Source organism: Tyto alba, unplaced genomic scaffold, assembly GCF_018691265.1.
Source record: "Tyto alba isolate M040663 unplaced genomic scaffold, T.alba_DEE_v4.0 Super-Scaffold_9, whole genome shotgun sequence".
Lineage (NCBI taxonomy): Eukaryota > Metazoa > Chordata > Aves > Strigiformes > Tytonidae > Tyto > Tyto alba.
The window spans coordinates 3,704,763-3,721,094 of record NW_024881330.1 but is presented as its reverse complement, the minus strand read 5'-3'; the positions used below and the strand labels follow the sequence as shown (position 1 = coordinate 3,721,094).

At 40.0% G+C, this 16,332-nt stretch overlaps 1 protein-coding gene across 10 annotated transcripts in view; it reads right to left on the bottom strand.

Annotated features, from left to right (window-relative positions):
• Positions 1-16,332, bottom strand: part of TSNARE1 (t-SNARE domain containing 1) — a 491,281-nt gene that overhangs the window by 116,067 nt on the left and 358,882 nt on the right. For 2 of the 10 annotated variants that reach the window (XM_042786058.1, XM_042786059.1), the window contains exon 12: positions 1,322-1,387. The exons of the other annotated variants lie outside the window; for them this stretch is intronic. In XM_042786058.1, coding sequence (XP_042641992.1) covers positions 1,328-1,387 — 60 coding nt within the window. In that variant the 3' untranslated portion in view covers positions 1,322-1,327. The remainder of the gene's footprint in view (positions 1-1,321; positions 1,388-16,332) is intronic. 10 annotated transcript variants of the gene reach the window in all.

The window sequence follows — 16,332 nt, the reverse complement described above, 5'->3', positions numbered from 1 at the left end:
GAAATGTAGAAGTTACTCCATTCACACCTTCCCCTACATTCATGAACCCATAAGAGCACTGTTGATTAATATTTTCATAATATCAGCATCCTTAAATCTACTAATATGGGAAAACAAGAAACTCACCGCTCTAAGTGTCTTGAGGAAACACAAGTCTACCATATTTTTGTATCACTGGTGCTTTTCATGAACACAATACAAAAGATTAGCCTAATATATGTAGCAATGAATAGGAGGGATAAAGGGAATCTTTTTATATAAACTTTATTTCTCAAATTGTTTGAAGTAGCCAGAAAAGCTCTGTGAAGACAGAATTAATTGCCTGTGCTTAGGCTTCAACTGCACATACCAGCCAGGAGAAAACTGATGCTAGACCTGGAAAACTAATTGCTGTGAGAAGAGGTTTAACATACAGTAAGATGGAAGGGATAGAGTAGGCTTCACGAGAGAAATGAGTTTAAGAGATGTATGAAAATATCCATATTGGCATGGTCCCACAGTGTCTCCCTATGCGATTTTTGAGGAGTAAATATAAACCAAAGCTCCTCTAAGGAGACTTGATCTCCCTGCCAGATGTACAGCCAAAAAAAAAAAAAAAAGGAAAAAAAAAAAAAGCAAGGCTTATGCATAGAATAATTACAGACCTTTCTGCCCCAGTATGTCCAGATCATCATCTCTGCGTCTACTGGACCACAGTGCTATAATTTCACGGAAACTTTGGCTTTCTTTGAAGCAGCCCAAAACAGGCTGCCTTCTGCCTTGCTTAACAGAACTCAACATGCTCCTGCTGATCTTCCCAAATAACATCCTTTGACCACTGACAATTGTTAGAAATTCATTAAAATTAATTTAGACTTGACTGTGTAACCAGTTCCTGCCTATTACTTCCCTAACCCAGAAGAGATTAACCTATCTTTGCCTACAGAGTAGCTGCTTCTGAGGCCAGCCCTAGAGAAGGCCCCCTGGTTAATGTCCTGTCCACATTCACACTGCCGACTCCCAAGATGCCTCCACTGTGCTCACATCACATCTACACGGTACATCCTACAGCAGCATCCTACCACGCAGGACAGAAGTCCCACAGCACTGAAGAGTGAAGAGGCAAAGATCTGTTGGAAAGAGTCTTGTGGGATAAGGCCGTAGAGGAAAGAGGGGCTCAAGAAAGCTGGTTAATATTCAAGGAACACCTCTTCCAAGCTCAAGAGAGCTTTTATCCCAGTGAATAAGAAGGTAGGCTAGGAGATGTGGTTTTGTTGATGGAAAATAAAAGCACAGTGATCCAAAGCATCTCATTCAATATCTTTCTGTGCCAGGAACTGACCTGAACTCAGATCAAGATTATTTCTGTAGCGATGAGGAATCTTTCTTCCCTAGACCTCCAACTCCCCTACAATGAAAAAGAAAAGAAAACAAAAAGAAGCTATTCAGACTAAGATTTCTATACAGCTAGACAGCCATTCTACCAATGTTAACATGGAAAATAAGAGTGAAGGCTTTGACTCGTGAACTGAGCTTGTAGTACAGCTGCCTGCAATAACCTCTTTGATACTCTCAAATTCTTCCATTCAGAGTCCAAATGTGGACATTTCCGTGAATATATCTGTCACATTCACAATGGCAGTTGCAAAAGAAAAGAAAATCATATTGTACAGGAAGCATGGAACTGAGAATAATGCTGAAAGTAGCACAATGCCATTATATGATTTAACGAGATGCCCTCACCTTGAATATTGTGTTCAAGTTTGACTGTATTGCCTCAAAAATGAAGTGAAACAAAATGAAGTGCAATGAAATGAAGTACAGTAGGTAGAAGGGGAGGAGGAGGCAGGAATAGGCAAAGAAAATTATGAGAAGCCTGGGAAGGCTTGCGAACAAAGCAAGAGAGAAGAGAAGAACAAGCTATTTCATTTTGAACAAGAGCATGACAGAATTGTGATTGGGATAGGGAAAGTCAGGCAAGTAAGGGAGAGAGGGAAGGGAAACTGTGAGACCTAAGGCAGCACAGCACTGTGAGAGGAGGACAAAGGACAGAAAAGGAGAGATGAGCACTTTGTGTCATAGAGTACTGATTAGATTTCCTAAATTACAGGTTATGCTTTTGTTTTGCAAAGGTTTGAAAACCTCTTGTCTCTCTGCATCTTAAATAAGCAGGTGAGACGGAAGATGTTTTATAAATGTGAATCCTTCTTGTAAGAAAAAACAAATTAAATTAATGAAATGAAATTAACGGTAAGGAAGAGCAGCATCTATATAATGTACATGGCTACATTGGTCACATATATCTATGGCCGAAATAAAGTTTTATTACAAATAAATAATACAACAAATAATAATATAACATCATGAGACACAATTAACCTAAAGACTTCTGACTGCAAGATCTCCCAGATTTCCTTACTAGTTATCAGAAAAGAGATGTTTTCTTATGCCATCCAACTAAATTTTATCTTTTTCTGGTGCAGACCGGAACAGTATTTCAACCGTTTAAGGAAAGACCACACACACTATAGGTCACCATATCACAGAACACCCCCACAGCCTTTAATGTCTTCAGCCAAGAGCTACATCAAGCTGTTGGGTATGGAGGGTTAGGAAAAGCCAGCGCATCACAGAGAAGTTTGGGAGGTTTTAAGTGATTCCTAGGCTTTGCAGAAGACCGTCTGATCAGAAGTGAATGCCTCACCTTTAATACACACAGAATAAAGCCCGGGGGCTGGGTGCCTATATGTGATGTGGAAAAGCATAGCCAAATCTTTGTGACAGACTGCTTTTTAATCATGTGACTCCTTTATAATCCCGTGTTTTCATGTTCCCACTGCTCTTGTCACCTCTACTAATCAACATGCTCTGATTGTACGGGCCATGCTGAGGACATGGCTGATACTTCAGGCAAAGGATTCATTCCTGTTTCTGTTGTGCGACTTCTGGAGTTCACCTGCACAACAGTTATCCATTGACTTATGAACCTGAACCTGTGGCAATGTCATAATAAAAATATTTTTTTTCAGCTCTGAAAGTAATCAGTTATGCACAAGTCAGAGTACTTCAAATGTCTGAAGATGCGCTTTGACATATTTGACTTTTGCTGTACATTATATTGTCAGACATCATCTGTGTGGCTGGCTTTGCCTTACAGGGCTGATCCCGTCTGTTGGTAGCAGTTCAGGCTTTTCATGTTGTGATCACTCCTTGGGAAGACATTAGACTTACACCTTCCCTTCATCCCCCTTCATCCACAAGCTGGGATCAGAGGCAAGAAAGCTGGAGCTGGGGGAAGGACACTGTGAGTTTAATAAACATTTTTGCAACAGGACTATATTATGGTTATATTTACACTCTTAAAAAATGTCTACTCTGGGATTTTGACTACATGGTACAAAGTAGCTGTATCTACCCTGTTCTGGACTGGCTCCTCTGAAATGGATCAGCAGGGTCCATGGGTCAGAGCATGTAGCTCTGGACTTAGCAAGATGCCTCTCTAGCTCTAAGATATAATTATGAAGATTTTACTACTTTTTTTTTCTTTTTTTTTTTTTTTGGTTGTTTTTTGGTTTTGTTTTTGTTTGTTTGTTTGTTTTTTTTTTTTTTTTTTTTCATATCAAAGCAGCCTGAAACACATGAAAACTTTGCCGCTGCCCACCAGATTAGGGTTTTATGGCATAATTGTATGAGGATGGATTATATGTCATGACACTGGAGGCTGACAGTGTCTAGTGAAGTGTTGGAGGGCTCTGAATGGTGCAAGGAGTTAAACCTGGTGTGTTCCCATTCAGACAGAAGTTAATCATTCCACAGACACCCAGGTTTCATTTTGGAGTGGACTAGTTGGTTCACTCAAAAAAACCCCATAACAGCAGAGAATTTGTATTTATGTAATGTGAATGATCAGGGGACCAAGGTGTGTGAGTTATTTGACAATGTAGATGTATCTTTTGTGGTTACCTTTATTTATTTCTCCATCATTTAGCTCATACAGCTATTTATAACGCAAGGTTTCTGAAGCAGGAACAAATTGTCCCCGTGGATTTGGGTAATGCCTAGTATGAGAGGTCTGTGATCTCAGCTAAAAGTTACTGTCATATCAGTATCAACACTCCATCTTATATATGGAAGGATCTTACAGAACATTATAGTTTTAAGTGGTTTACATAGACTGGGATTGTTCTGTCTACTCCTGAAATGCCGCAGTCTCTGGGGGAGAAGGTACCGGCCTATAAAGAGTATACCAACACTGCATGAGGGAATTGGGATTGAGTAGTGATCACTCTCTCTCTCTCTCTCTCTCTCTCTCTCTCTCAGAAACTTGTTCCTCAACTGCCTGCACTTAAAGGAATTTAAAATGCAGACCATAAAATAGATGCTAAGTAAAAAAACCCAGCAGTCTGCAGAATAGGTTGCACACACTCTACAAAAAGCTATTGAGGGAGAAATATTGTCATAAATTGTGTTAAGTACAGTATGTTGAGTCAGAAGTACAATTTTGATGGAAATTACAATAGCAGTTTTAAGGCAGACCATTTTCTGTCTTGTACAATGCCAAGCAGTTCATACAAGTCCTGCTTGATGGACTTGGCAACAGCAATTACTGGTGTTTTACTCTCCCACAAGACACACCCCTGCTGGGAGACATTTGGTCCAGTTTGAACAAAGCGGATGTTAAAATCATACCTACTTATTGCAAAGAATCTTTAGGTCACTTTTTGCCCTCAGTCCTTCCAACTTGCTTAGGTTTGGATGCAAAACCTCTTGCTCCTGACCCTGCTTATCTGTGTTCACTTTATGGCATCCTACTTCATGGCTGCCTGTTTTTAGGTTACTAGCAACAGAGCACGTGGCGGGAGTGCCAGCATCCATTCCTCCTTGTGAATACAGTAGGTGACATAAATGTTCACCAGTTGGCTGGTTTGGGACTTTTCTGGGCTGGACAGTTCTTCACAGCATCAAAGAAGGACTTCCATGGCTTTCAGGAGAGGCAGGCTTTTGCACACATCCGTAAAAATAATAAAACAGCTGGCTTAAACTGGCCTGAAAATATACCAGCTCAGCCTCAAACTGGATTTGCTTCCCTGTGCTGTATTGATGATAAGGAAAAAATATTTAAAGCAATTTGCAGTTAAAAGGTAGGGAGCTTAGCAAGCTCAGAGCTTCTTGAATAAAGAGAGAATTGATTTTTTCCCAAAAATAGCTGATGGGGAATTTCTCTGCCATTTATACAGCTCTCGTGCCAGATGACTGCTTCTAGCTTGACATAGGAAATCTGCTAAGGAAAGGACAAATAGAGGTGTGACAAAATATGGCTCTGTTGCGTTTTTTCAGCAGTGTCAGCATCTCACTATAAGTGAAGCAACCATCACTTTAGGGATCAATCCCATGTTTCTGTCCTCCTATTGAACATACTGCTGGGTTCACTACTGGACCAGAAGCAACTGGTCCCTACCCACAGAGACACTGGTGAGCTTCAAGGTGATTGTCTGAACTTGTCTACCCTGTACAGAGTAGGGTTGTGGATCACACCGGGAGATGCTTTCTAAAGCAGGTCACAAAAAGACACATAGAAATAATTTTCTGGAAGCTCTGATATCAAAGAAAGGTCATGTTGACTCAGGAGCTCCTAGCAGATTCCTGGATGTCACCTTCCTTCAGTACCGAGAACATTATGGATTCAGCATACTATTTTTGGAGGCCAAAGGCAAACAATGAGCTTAAACCAAATGAAACTGGATTTTTCTTTTTATTCTGATTCAAGAATGAGCTACGTCTAAATAAAATCTAATTTTGGATTACAGACCCCTTTTCAACACCAATATTCTTGCCATCAAATTAGCGACTGATTTTTCTTCGTGAGGACAAATCTGGGACTGCTAGTAACTTTTTCGGCCCTTTGATGGGAGGAAGCTTTTACCCTGAAGTGCTGCCCAAACACATTGCATTGCATTATAACCCTCATTCAGTTCTTTTTGTTTTTCCTTTAACTGACAGATCAATACAGAGAATTCAGAAGCTGGTAAAAAAATGTGCAAGCAGGTTTCTGAATCATAATGTATAAGACATGTGTTTGCCCCCTGAGCAGCAGACAGTGAAGATATAATTGGCAGATCTTTTTATTCTTCATGCACTCTAACTTTGCCAAAAGCAAGCTGACAGGGAATCTGAGAGAACAGAGAAATCTTCTCAGGTTTCAGAGAAAACCATGGCCTGCAGCTTACTCCTAGCTTACAGATAGTATGTAAGTGTAATGATAGTCATATTAAGAAGGCCAGACTGGTCCAGAATATCACATTCCTTGGGTCTGCTGTAATGAATGAAATGTGAATATCATCTTGTCTTTGAACCATGGGTGCACAAATCTGAGACCCCCCGGGAGAATGAGCAATGATCCTCCTCTGGAAGGGATCACTTACCTGCTGCTCAGCAGTCCTTAGTAAAAGACAATGCATAAAATGAGGATGACAAGAAGGGCCAATGCGACCTAGGCTTAGCCCAGACAATTTAGCAATTTGCCATGTAGCTTTCCTAATGCAATTCCCCAACACAGGAACCAACGCTGCGACAACAGAGGACAGGACAATGGAGGAGGAAAACAGTGGATAAACTTCTTCACCATCACATTCATTATCACCTATTCCAAGTCCTAAATTCTCCTAACATACCCTATTAGCAAGGAGGAAGGAACCAGATCCTGCATGACATCCTGCTCTAGGGTGAAACATTGTGAAACCAACTCTGCAGCTTGCTCATTTTTCTGCAGATTAATGATATTCTCCACAGAGGAACTGGAACGGTTTGTACTGGTGTCAGGAGAAAATATTCCAATTAACTCTTTAAAAGTCACTACTGCTTCTGAAGGAGCAATATCACTGCCACAAAGCAGAACTGTGAAGTCTTAAAGTTGGTCTATGGCTTGGGAGATTTTGACTATGATGTTTATTCCCCAAAAATCAAGTTTAAATCCCATGAGAGATGTTTTGAAGATGGTGTGTTTTATTTTGTGTGTGTGTATATACTACCCGTGGCTGGTTTAGACTACCAGAATGAAGGCTGAGAAAGGGTATGACCAATCTTTATAAATAAAGCAGGGGAGTAAACAGCAGGGAGGGAGACAAGCTAGTTAAACTAACTGAAAAAGTTGTCACAAGGACAAATGCTTGTAAACCAGCCATAAAGACATACAGACTAGGAATGAAAAGAAGGCTGTCAACATAAGAGTTGTGAAGCTCTGGAACAGCCAGAGTGGGAAATGGTGTGGGAAGGAACAAACTGATGGGTGTGAAGATAGAAACCGAAGCATTTATGTTCCTAAATAATGAATAAATAATGCTGACTGCATGGGCTAAGTATCAACCAGCTCTCTTCTCCCTGCTAGCACACAAACTTTGGGGAAACAAGCATCTTTTAATTTTTTAAACAGGCTTATTTTCAACAGTTTTTTCTCCTCCAGAGAACCAAGAAATAAATACCTCAATAAATAATAAATCTGAGGTGGAGAAAACAAAACAAAAATGAAAGCATCTAGAAAAATTAGGGAACGAACCATCCTCTAACCCTAGAAGAACTAGGAACTCAATTGCCAAGAAAGCCCACCATACACAAGGACTGCATGTCCCTGAAGCCCAGACTGTGAATGTTTCATCTGCCCTTAGAAACTAAGTACATTTAACAAACTATAAAGTGTACACAGATGAAACCCACTGACATGTGACAGACATATGAGAAATACTTGGTTCCATTGGGAAAACAGTAAGAAATCGAGATTTCTTTTCCTGTTTTTTTTTTTTTTTTTTTCCTCAGAAGGAAGTCCTTGAAAACAGTTTAGGCAAGCTCCACAAAAAAGGAATGTTCTTAGAAGAAGACTGACCCACTTAGGTTTATTTTTAATAGAACTGGATGACCTGGAAAATTTCAGAGACTAGAAAAGTAAAAGTAAATAACAAAATTTCATTTTACTCTGTAAATGGTGTAATGAGATGAATACAGGAATACTGCTGTCCTTCAGGTTAAAAAAAAATAAACAAAAAAGGAAAAGGAAAACTAGATAGTGGGTGGAAAAGATAAACAAATACTATTTTAAAGCTGAAGGAAAGGTTTTAAGGAGCCAGACTCAGATAACTAAACTGATTTCTTAGGATAGCTTTCTGTTTCAGAAAAAAGCAGAACAGGTTAAGGTATGTGCTTAGGAGTATGACAGAATACTGTGCCACACTAGAGATTAGTGCCTCTGGATCTGTATTCAGGCTCACTTTCTCATCTCTGTTTACTTATAACACTCAGTTTGATGAGTACTGTCATATACTGCTTTGCTCTAAATAGCAATCTAAAAACCTGATCCTGCCTGCAGCAGCACCTTCATGCTAGATGTAGCTTGAACAGTTTCTATGTCCTTTATAAAGACACTGATGCCAAAAATTTACTACTATATTTACACTTCAGAGCATAAACAAAGCAAAAGTATTGAGTTGTCCAAAACACAGAGAACTGCCCATAATTACGGTGGCCCAAACTGGCTTTTCTCTTCCTCTGGTAGCGAGAGTGGAGAGTACTCTCTTCCTAGTTCTTCCAGTGGAGGTTATTACACTTTCTTCCTATTATTTTCATCTGCTGGTAGCAAACACAGAGCAAAGTCCCTCTTTCAAGGAAAACTTGCCAGTGTTTCTTTCTGCAGCAAGTGCAGCAGTATAGCCATTGATGTCCAGAAAGAGTGGAGAAGTGGGAAGAAAAGAGCCATAAAGTGACTACTCAAAGACGGGGGAGTAAAAGTCAGGGCTTCCAGATACCATCACTGGCTCCCTACTGATTCTTCCTGTGACTGAGACAACACTTGGGGCAAAACTAGTGTCTAAGTGCAAAGAAATCTTCCATCAAAGATTCTCCCTCCGTTACCCTTCCCTCTCTCCTTCAGAGGGGAAAACGAACACTCTCCAGTCTTCACCTTTTACATCTTTATTTCAATGCTGAAACTGCTGCTGATTTTGTAGAGGAAGCCCCTTTTTTTCACTGTCATTACACACTGTACATAAGACAACAGTGAAAATAAAAAAAAAAAAAAAAAGAAAGCAGAGGCTGTAAGTGAAACTCTGCCACATTTATTGTCATTTCATGGGATGCTAACCAAAGAAGAGCCTTCACAAAGCCATTAATTTGCTCAATTATGGCTGATGGATGTTAGCTCTTTCATTCTCGAAAATCCATCTCTTGCCTTAAAGGTTGTCAACGAGTCCCTGAGTGACACTACAACCTTCACCAGTGACAGATCTCAGGGCTTCATTATTGAAGATTTTTATATTGTTCAATGATTTGTGTGTGTCAGTAGGTGTGATACACTCGCAAATCTACATGCACAGACAAGAGAAAGAAAGACAATAAGACAGTTTGGTTTCTTAGCATTTTCTCTAGTGGAGTAAACAAATGCATTGTTCAATCTTCATAAAATGAGAGGTTTGATAACACAGTCTGTTTTCAGCAACTCAGACCAACCAGATCTAAAATGCTCATTAGCTGTTGTACTACGTGACAAACTGTCTAACTACTACAATACTTTGTGCAGAACCTTTAACACTAATTGCACCCATGAAATGGTCTAAAGTTAAATAATATCATATAATGGTTTGGGTTGGAAGGGACCTTAAGGACTATTTAGTCCAACACTCTGCCATGGGCAGGGCCCCCTTCCCCCAGCCCAGGGTGCTCCCAGCCCCGTTCAACCTGGCCTTGAACCCTTCCAGGGAGGGGGCAGCCACAGCTGCTCTGGGCAACCTGTGGCTCACCACCCTCACAGGAAAGAATTTCCTCCGAATAACTAATCTAAGTCTACAATTTTTCAGTTTAAAATCATTACCTCTTGTCTTATTCCTATACTTCCTAATAAGGAGACCCTCATCTTCTTTTCTGTAGCCTCCTTTCAGTACTGGAAGGCTACTAGAAGGTCTCCCTGGAGCCTTCTCTTCTCCAGGTTGAACACCCCCAACTCTCTCAGCCTGTCCTTATTGGGGAGGTGCTTCAGCCCCCTGATCATCTTCATGGCCTCCTCTGGACTTGCTCAAACAGGTCAGTGTGTCCTTCTTATGTTGGGGGCCTCAGAGCTGGACACAGTACTCCAGGTGGGATCTCATAAGAGCAGAGCAGAATGGCAGAATCACCTTCCTCGACCTGCTGGCCACGCTTCTCTTGATGCAGCCCAGGACACGGGTGGCTTTCTGGGCTGTGAGTGCACATTTCTGGCTCACAGTCAGTTTTCCATCCACCAAGACCGCCAAGTCCTTCTCTGCAGGGCTGCTCTCAATCCACTCATCGCCCAGCCTGTATTTGCACTTGGGATTGCCCTGACCCATGGGCAGGACCTTGCACTTGGGCTTGTTGAACTTCATGATGGATATAGCTAGATAATAACGGAGGGAAGGAGAAATTAACAGGCGGAAGCTAGGGAGGGACGAGCTGTTTTAGTTTATGTTTGAAGTGACTCACAACAAATGGGACACAAGGTTATACTTGTCAGAGTTTTTGGGAAGACTCACCAACAGCAGAAATACTCCAGGAAACGCCTGGAAATAATGAAAGAGAGAGAGAAAAAATTGTGGCAGAAGCTGGTCTCCCTTTATGGTGGGTTTTATAACACAGAGGGGTAATTTTAACTGGATGGTGTAACGAATGAGGGAGTTAAGAGGAAATGTCTGAGGAGAAGGTAGGTTTTGTCTTTTAAATATGTAGAACAAAGCAATAGCATCTGTTCTTATGCCTGATGAACTGGAATAGCAAAAGATGGTGATAGCAGTAATGAAGACCAGAGGAGAACTAATTAAATTCAATTTATTATTATTACTCTCTATTTTGCTATATTCCACACTGATTCTTACATATCTATTTTATAACTACGTTCTTCCTGCTATGCTGTTCCCTACTTGGCTAAGCTGCATTGACATGGATTTTTGACTGCGTTTGAGGTTTCTAGGATGTACTAGGTAGTCACTTTGTTTGGAGTAAATATTCAGATTGTAAATTGATTGCTAATTTCTGCAAACAGAAGTTTGAGAGCTCACAGGGAGGTGACCAATACCTAAACTATCAGAGAAATTAGAAGTAACCAAAGTTTAAAATCTCTAGATGAGGAACACAGAACTGAGGATAGAGGTGACTTTGTATTGCAAAGGAGGTGGAGGATATTTGCTATGTGATCTGACATTGCAAGAGAGTGCACTCTGACTCGAGTCCTACAGAGATCTCAGGAGTTTCCACCGGTCCTTATAAGCAGAAATTAGTGAGGTGCTGCAGCATTACACAGCACACAGCAAGGGTCAGGAGCAGGAACTGCCTACCACGGGGGAAAGTCTCCTAATCTAGACAGTAATAGAAAAATATGCTGAACCATAAATTTGCCAGAAAAGATAATATCTAGAATATACTTTAACAGTTTACTGGCATACTTAGCTTTTTTTTTTGTTGTTTTGTCTTTTTTGTTTGTTTGTTTGTTTGTTTTTCTATTAAGCAAAATTCTTATATGAAGTAAAGAGACTCCACTGGATTCAATAAAACTGCTCCAAGTTATCCAGCCTAAGATTCAGTCTGACTTTGTGTTATGACCTACCATTACCTTTCCACTTCACTACCCTTTATTACTTGATTCATTCCCTGTAGACAGCAAGACAGAAGTGGTTCTTAAAGAAGGAGGAGAATGTGATATATGCAGTGAGTTGATGTATTAGTTCACAGGAGGGGTGGGATTCATTTCATATCACTTTAAGGGTCTGATAAAGGCATCCCACCTGAGTTTCATGTCTAGTCTCCCATTGAAGGCACTGGAGGTATAGTAAGTATAGTCAATGGAGTTCAGAGTGTGAGTCATCTGACCAAATGTGGATGCCTATTTTAGGATGTGAAATCACGCCCTAAGTGCCATTGACTCTGCTGACTCACTTTCCATTGACTGTGAAGATAGTCTAGGGCAACTTGCCCAGATGCAGACACCCACATTGCAGACATCCACAGTTAATCAGATGACTCCCACCAAATGTGTTCCAGGTGAAAAGCATGACCTGTAAGATGTTGGGTGAAGGGGATAGGAGAGTGGTGGAACATAGGGACAAAGGTGGTCCTTCTACAGGGAGCAGGATGTGGGATAGGGAGAAGCTTTCTGCTGGCTTGAGGATGGAAAGGAGGGGACAGGAAAGATTTAGCTGTTAAATATTTTTGCAATATGCTGATCATTATGAGTCTGGTTTTCAGAAATGCTGAGCAGCCACGACGCCCACTGAAGACAATGGGAGCTCAGCACTTCCGAAAATCAGACACTTGCTTCTTAGCATTGAATGTAATCTTTAATATTTAAAGGAATAAAAGGGCTGGGGGACGGGCGTGCAGACAACTGAATGAGCTTCCTCCTCCGGTGCTACAGAAAACTACAGCTGGAGCATTACGTGAAAAAGAAGACTGCAGAAGGTTAGGCAAAATCTGACTGCTGTATTCCTAAGGGCTAACTGAAGACTATTAAAGTCTAAAAGAAGACAGCTACTGTAGTGACAGTCAGGAGACAGGTTTTATCTGGCTGCAAAGCCACTGTAAGAGGTTCCCAGTGGTCCACCTCTGCCAGTGCACTGTAGTTCACTGCTCCCTCAGGGTCAAAGTGTGTAACTTGGTTGAGCTGACATGAAAACATATCACTCAAGAGAGCGGTGTCTTGCTTCTTGACCCCGGTCCCTCCTTACCCACCCAATGTGCCAGCATGTACCAGTTCTAGTGCTGGATTGACTCTTATTGGAGTTATCTGAATTCACTAGCACTGAAGAATTGCAACTCCTTTCTTGCTTTTTGAGTTATTTCTCTGTTAGGTTATTAAGCTGAACCACCTCACTACAGTGCTGGGCAAACACCAGAGCCAGTGCAAAGCAAAATGAAGTATGAGATTTGGGGAAAAGGGTAGTGGATAGTGTGTCCTCTCCCTTTTAGAGATGGTGACACGGTCACCTTGAGGCACTTCAGCACATGTAGCTTCACCCTGCTGTGCCTACACACATGCTGTGAAAGAATCTATGAAATTATACAAGGGTGTGGGGGGCAAAATGATATTTTTTCCTGTTTTGTCTCTTTCTTTGTTTAAAACCACCTGGATTATTTCAACAGCATGGTTTTCAGTGTGATCAAAAAGCAATTGCAGCAGCACAATAATAGGGACAAGGCGACTTCTCCACCGCATTGTTTATTGCAATGAATTATGGAGCAAGCAGTAAAGCCCACTGTATTCCAAAGAGCGGAGAGGCAGTGACTCCTGTGCTTCAGCTTTCCCATCAGAAGGATAATAATAGTTTTATAAATCAGAAGTAAAATACTGAGGAAGGACAATTTATAAAGATTAAGAGAGGACTGAAGTATCCCAGGGATGTTTTCCTTGTCTTGGCAAAGAAGGTAACCTGTGACTAGGTGCTGACGGAGTCAATCTTAACACTGGAGACCAGACTGAGGTCGCATCAGAGGAAGAATGGTTTTAGAGTATATCATGATGGCAGAGATGTTTGAGTCAATTGAGTCCTGAAGATTTTGCAGAAAACTAGCTGAAGCAAACTGAGTCATTCGTGATTATCTTCAAGAGTTTGTGGGGGATTCAGATATACCAAAGGACTGAAAAGGGACAAATATAGAACTTGTCTATGAAAAACAATTGATGGCTGAGAAATTACAGACTGGTAGGCCTAACTTCAACTTGTGGGCAGATGCTAGAAGAAATTATTAAGCAACCATTTGCAAATACACAGAAGATAATCACCTTATTAAAGAGAAATAAATAAAACATTAATGTAATATAGGAAATAATTCCAAATTTATTAATTTAATTTCTGACTTAGTAAAAAGCCATCTGAGAAAGAATTTAAAAGAAGATGCTACATGATACTAGAAAAAAGTTTTTTAACAGTAAGATTAAGAAGATCTAATTGTAGTAAGATAGGAATGATTAGTAAATCACTTTTGAAGGATTATTGTCAGAGGCTTCTTAGCATTAGACTAGATGGGGATCTTAAATGAGCTATCTCAGTGATGTTTCTTAGGTCTAGTTCTATTCCAAATACAAGCACTGACTTGTTTTAATAAAAAGTATAACTAAATGCTTGTGAATGGCAGCAGGCTTGAGTAAATATTTGAGCACTTTGGAGAATAAAGGTGGAATCTAAAATTTCTTTAAAAAAATTTAGAGAAATGTGAAGTTAGGAGGAAGAAATTTAATGTACAGTCATGCAGTATGTTATGCCAGGGATGAAGAAGTTAAATGCACAAATACAAAAATGTTTGGCTGATTGGCAGGATATTAGACAAAATTCTGGTGCTGAAACAATATCTTAAACTCATTCAAACTAATGATGTAGTGTTGTACAAGAAAAATAAATCTGATTTCGGAATGTCTTGATGTGACTATTATCAGTAAGGCAGATCAGACTTTTCAAGTGAACTCAGTGCCAACAAGGTAAAATGCTATAGCTGATTTTGGACACGGCACTTTACAAATTATCGATATAAACTGGTAATAGTCCTGGTAGAGCAACAAGAATGACAAAAGGGTTTGAAAACTTGATATATCAAAAGAGGTTGGATAAATAAGTCTCTTCCTCTGTCTTGACTACTGCAACCACTTCTCCATCTCTCAGACAGTTCTCTGATTCCCAGAGACAAAACAACGCTCAGACCCCATACTTGATGTTTTGACCATTCTGCCTTCTTTCTTAAAGATCTTTCTTAGAATACTGAGGCAAAATTCCTCTTCCTGTCTTCTAAGGAAGTCTATATTCACTGCTTCTCCACACTCACCTGCCAGTGTTTCATTCAATTTTGGATCCCTGTTGCTTTGCCCTTTATAGGATGAGGATCCCTTCTGCCAGCTGCTACCTTAATCTTCTCTGGACACTCTTCCTTACTAGGCCTGACTGGAATGAAGAGTGAATCACATCTCGTAACTTCAGGACTCAAACTGAAACATCGTAGTTAGACCTATATTTACTGAGACTCCCTCTCAGTCAAAAGAAAGAGAATAAATACTCCAGTAGATAATTTCATACTTCAAAGGTCTGAGCCCTAATTTGTGTACCTCAATTAAATGCATAAATTCAAGTGCTGTAACTTCACCCTACAATGTCCTTCCTTAAGTTATCCACAATGGCCTTCCTCCTTCAGCAAAACCTTCAGAAAAGTTCATTTCTTTGCAAGGATGCTTGCAAAAAAATCTAGAACATCATCACACAAATCAACATGTTCCCAAATCCTTAAGGAAAAATGATTTATATATAATACTTTCCTGCCCTAGCATCCATGCAACAGCCGTATCATTTAAGTAATAAGAACTCCTTGATGTAGGGAGCTTTCAAAAACTGGCACCTCAGAATTATTATGAACATATAATAAGCAACAAATTTCAGAAATTCCAGTTTCTCCCTTATCTTCAGCATTCTTGCCCACATTATAAATCAACTGTCTTCTATTTCCATTATTCCTCCCTATAAAAGTTTATTTTCATTTACAAACTCAGAATATAGGTGATTCAACATATTTCTAACAATTTCAGAATAAGCACTCTGAGTTACTGTAAACTTGAAATATTTACCCAACCCTTTAAGGTAATCCCTTGCTCACTGATCATGAGCTTCTCTAATTTAGAAATTACTCTCCAAAAGCATCACACACTTATATTTAAAAAACCATATTTCCTACGCAAAATTTTTGCTAAGTGCAGTAGAAAGACATTAACTGTGTGTAAACACCTGTTCATCTGCAATCTTTTCATCCTCAGCAAGAACTGCAGCCTTCTGGACATGAAGAAGTCAGGTTTCCACCCCAACACTGCAAATGATTTACTGTCCAGCCACTTGGTTAATTAAGTTATAGTCTCTGCTTATTTCCTGCTGTGTAAATCAGAAGGAATATGAACTTAAAAATCTCAGTGGGGGTGGAAAGTTGTCCATGGTAAAGGAATTATTTTTCCACACTGGCACAACCCCCATCCAGTTTTGTTTTTAAACTATTATCTATCATCTGGGTCTGAATTAGATGCCAGTCCAAAAGTCGCAAGAATTAATGATAATTCTTCCCTGAGCTTTAAATCAGTAAAATCAACACCAGAATGTAAAAGTCTGATTCTGAAATCAAATTGTGGCAATACAAGAAACAGAAAAGTTCTGAAAAGAAAACAGATACCAGTACCAAAGCATGTAACCTAGCCTTACCTAAACTTTATTCTTGAATGTAGGGATATAAATTGTAACTAAATTGCACTTTTATACCAAATTGTTATTTGGACCCCTGTCCAAATAACAGGCATGGAAAATCAGAAGGACTGATTTTCCATGCCTGTCTCTTCTGTAGGGT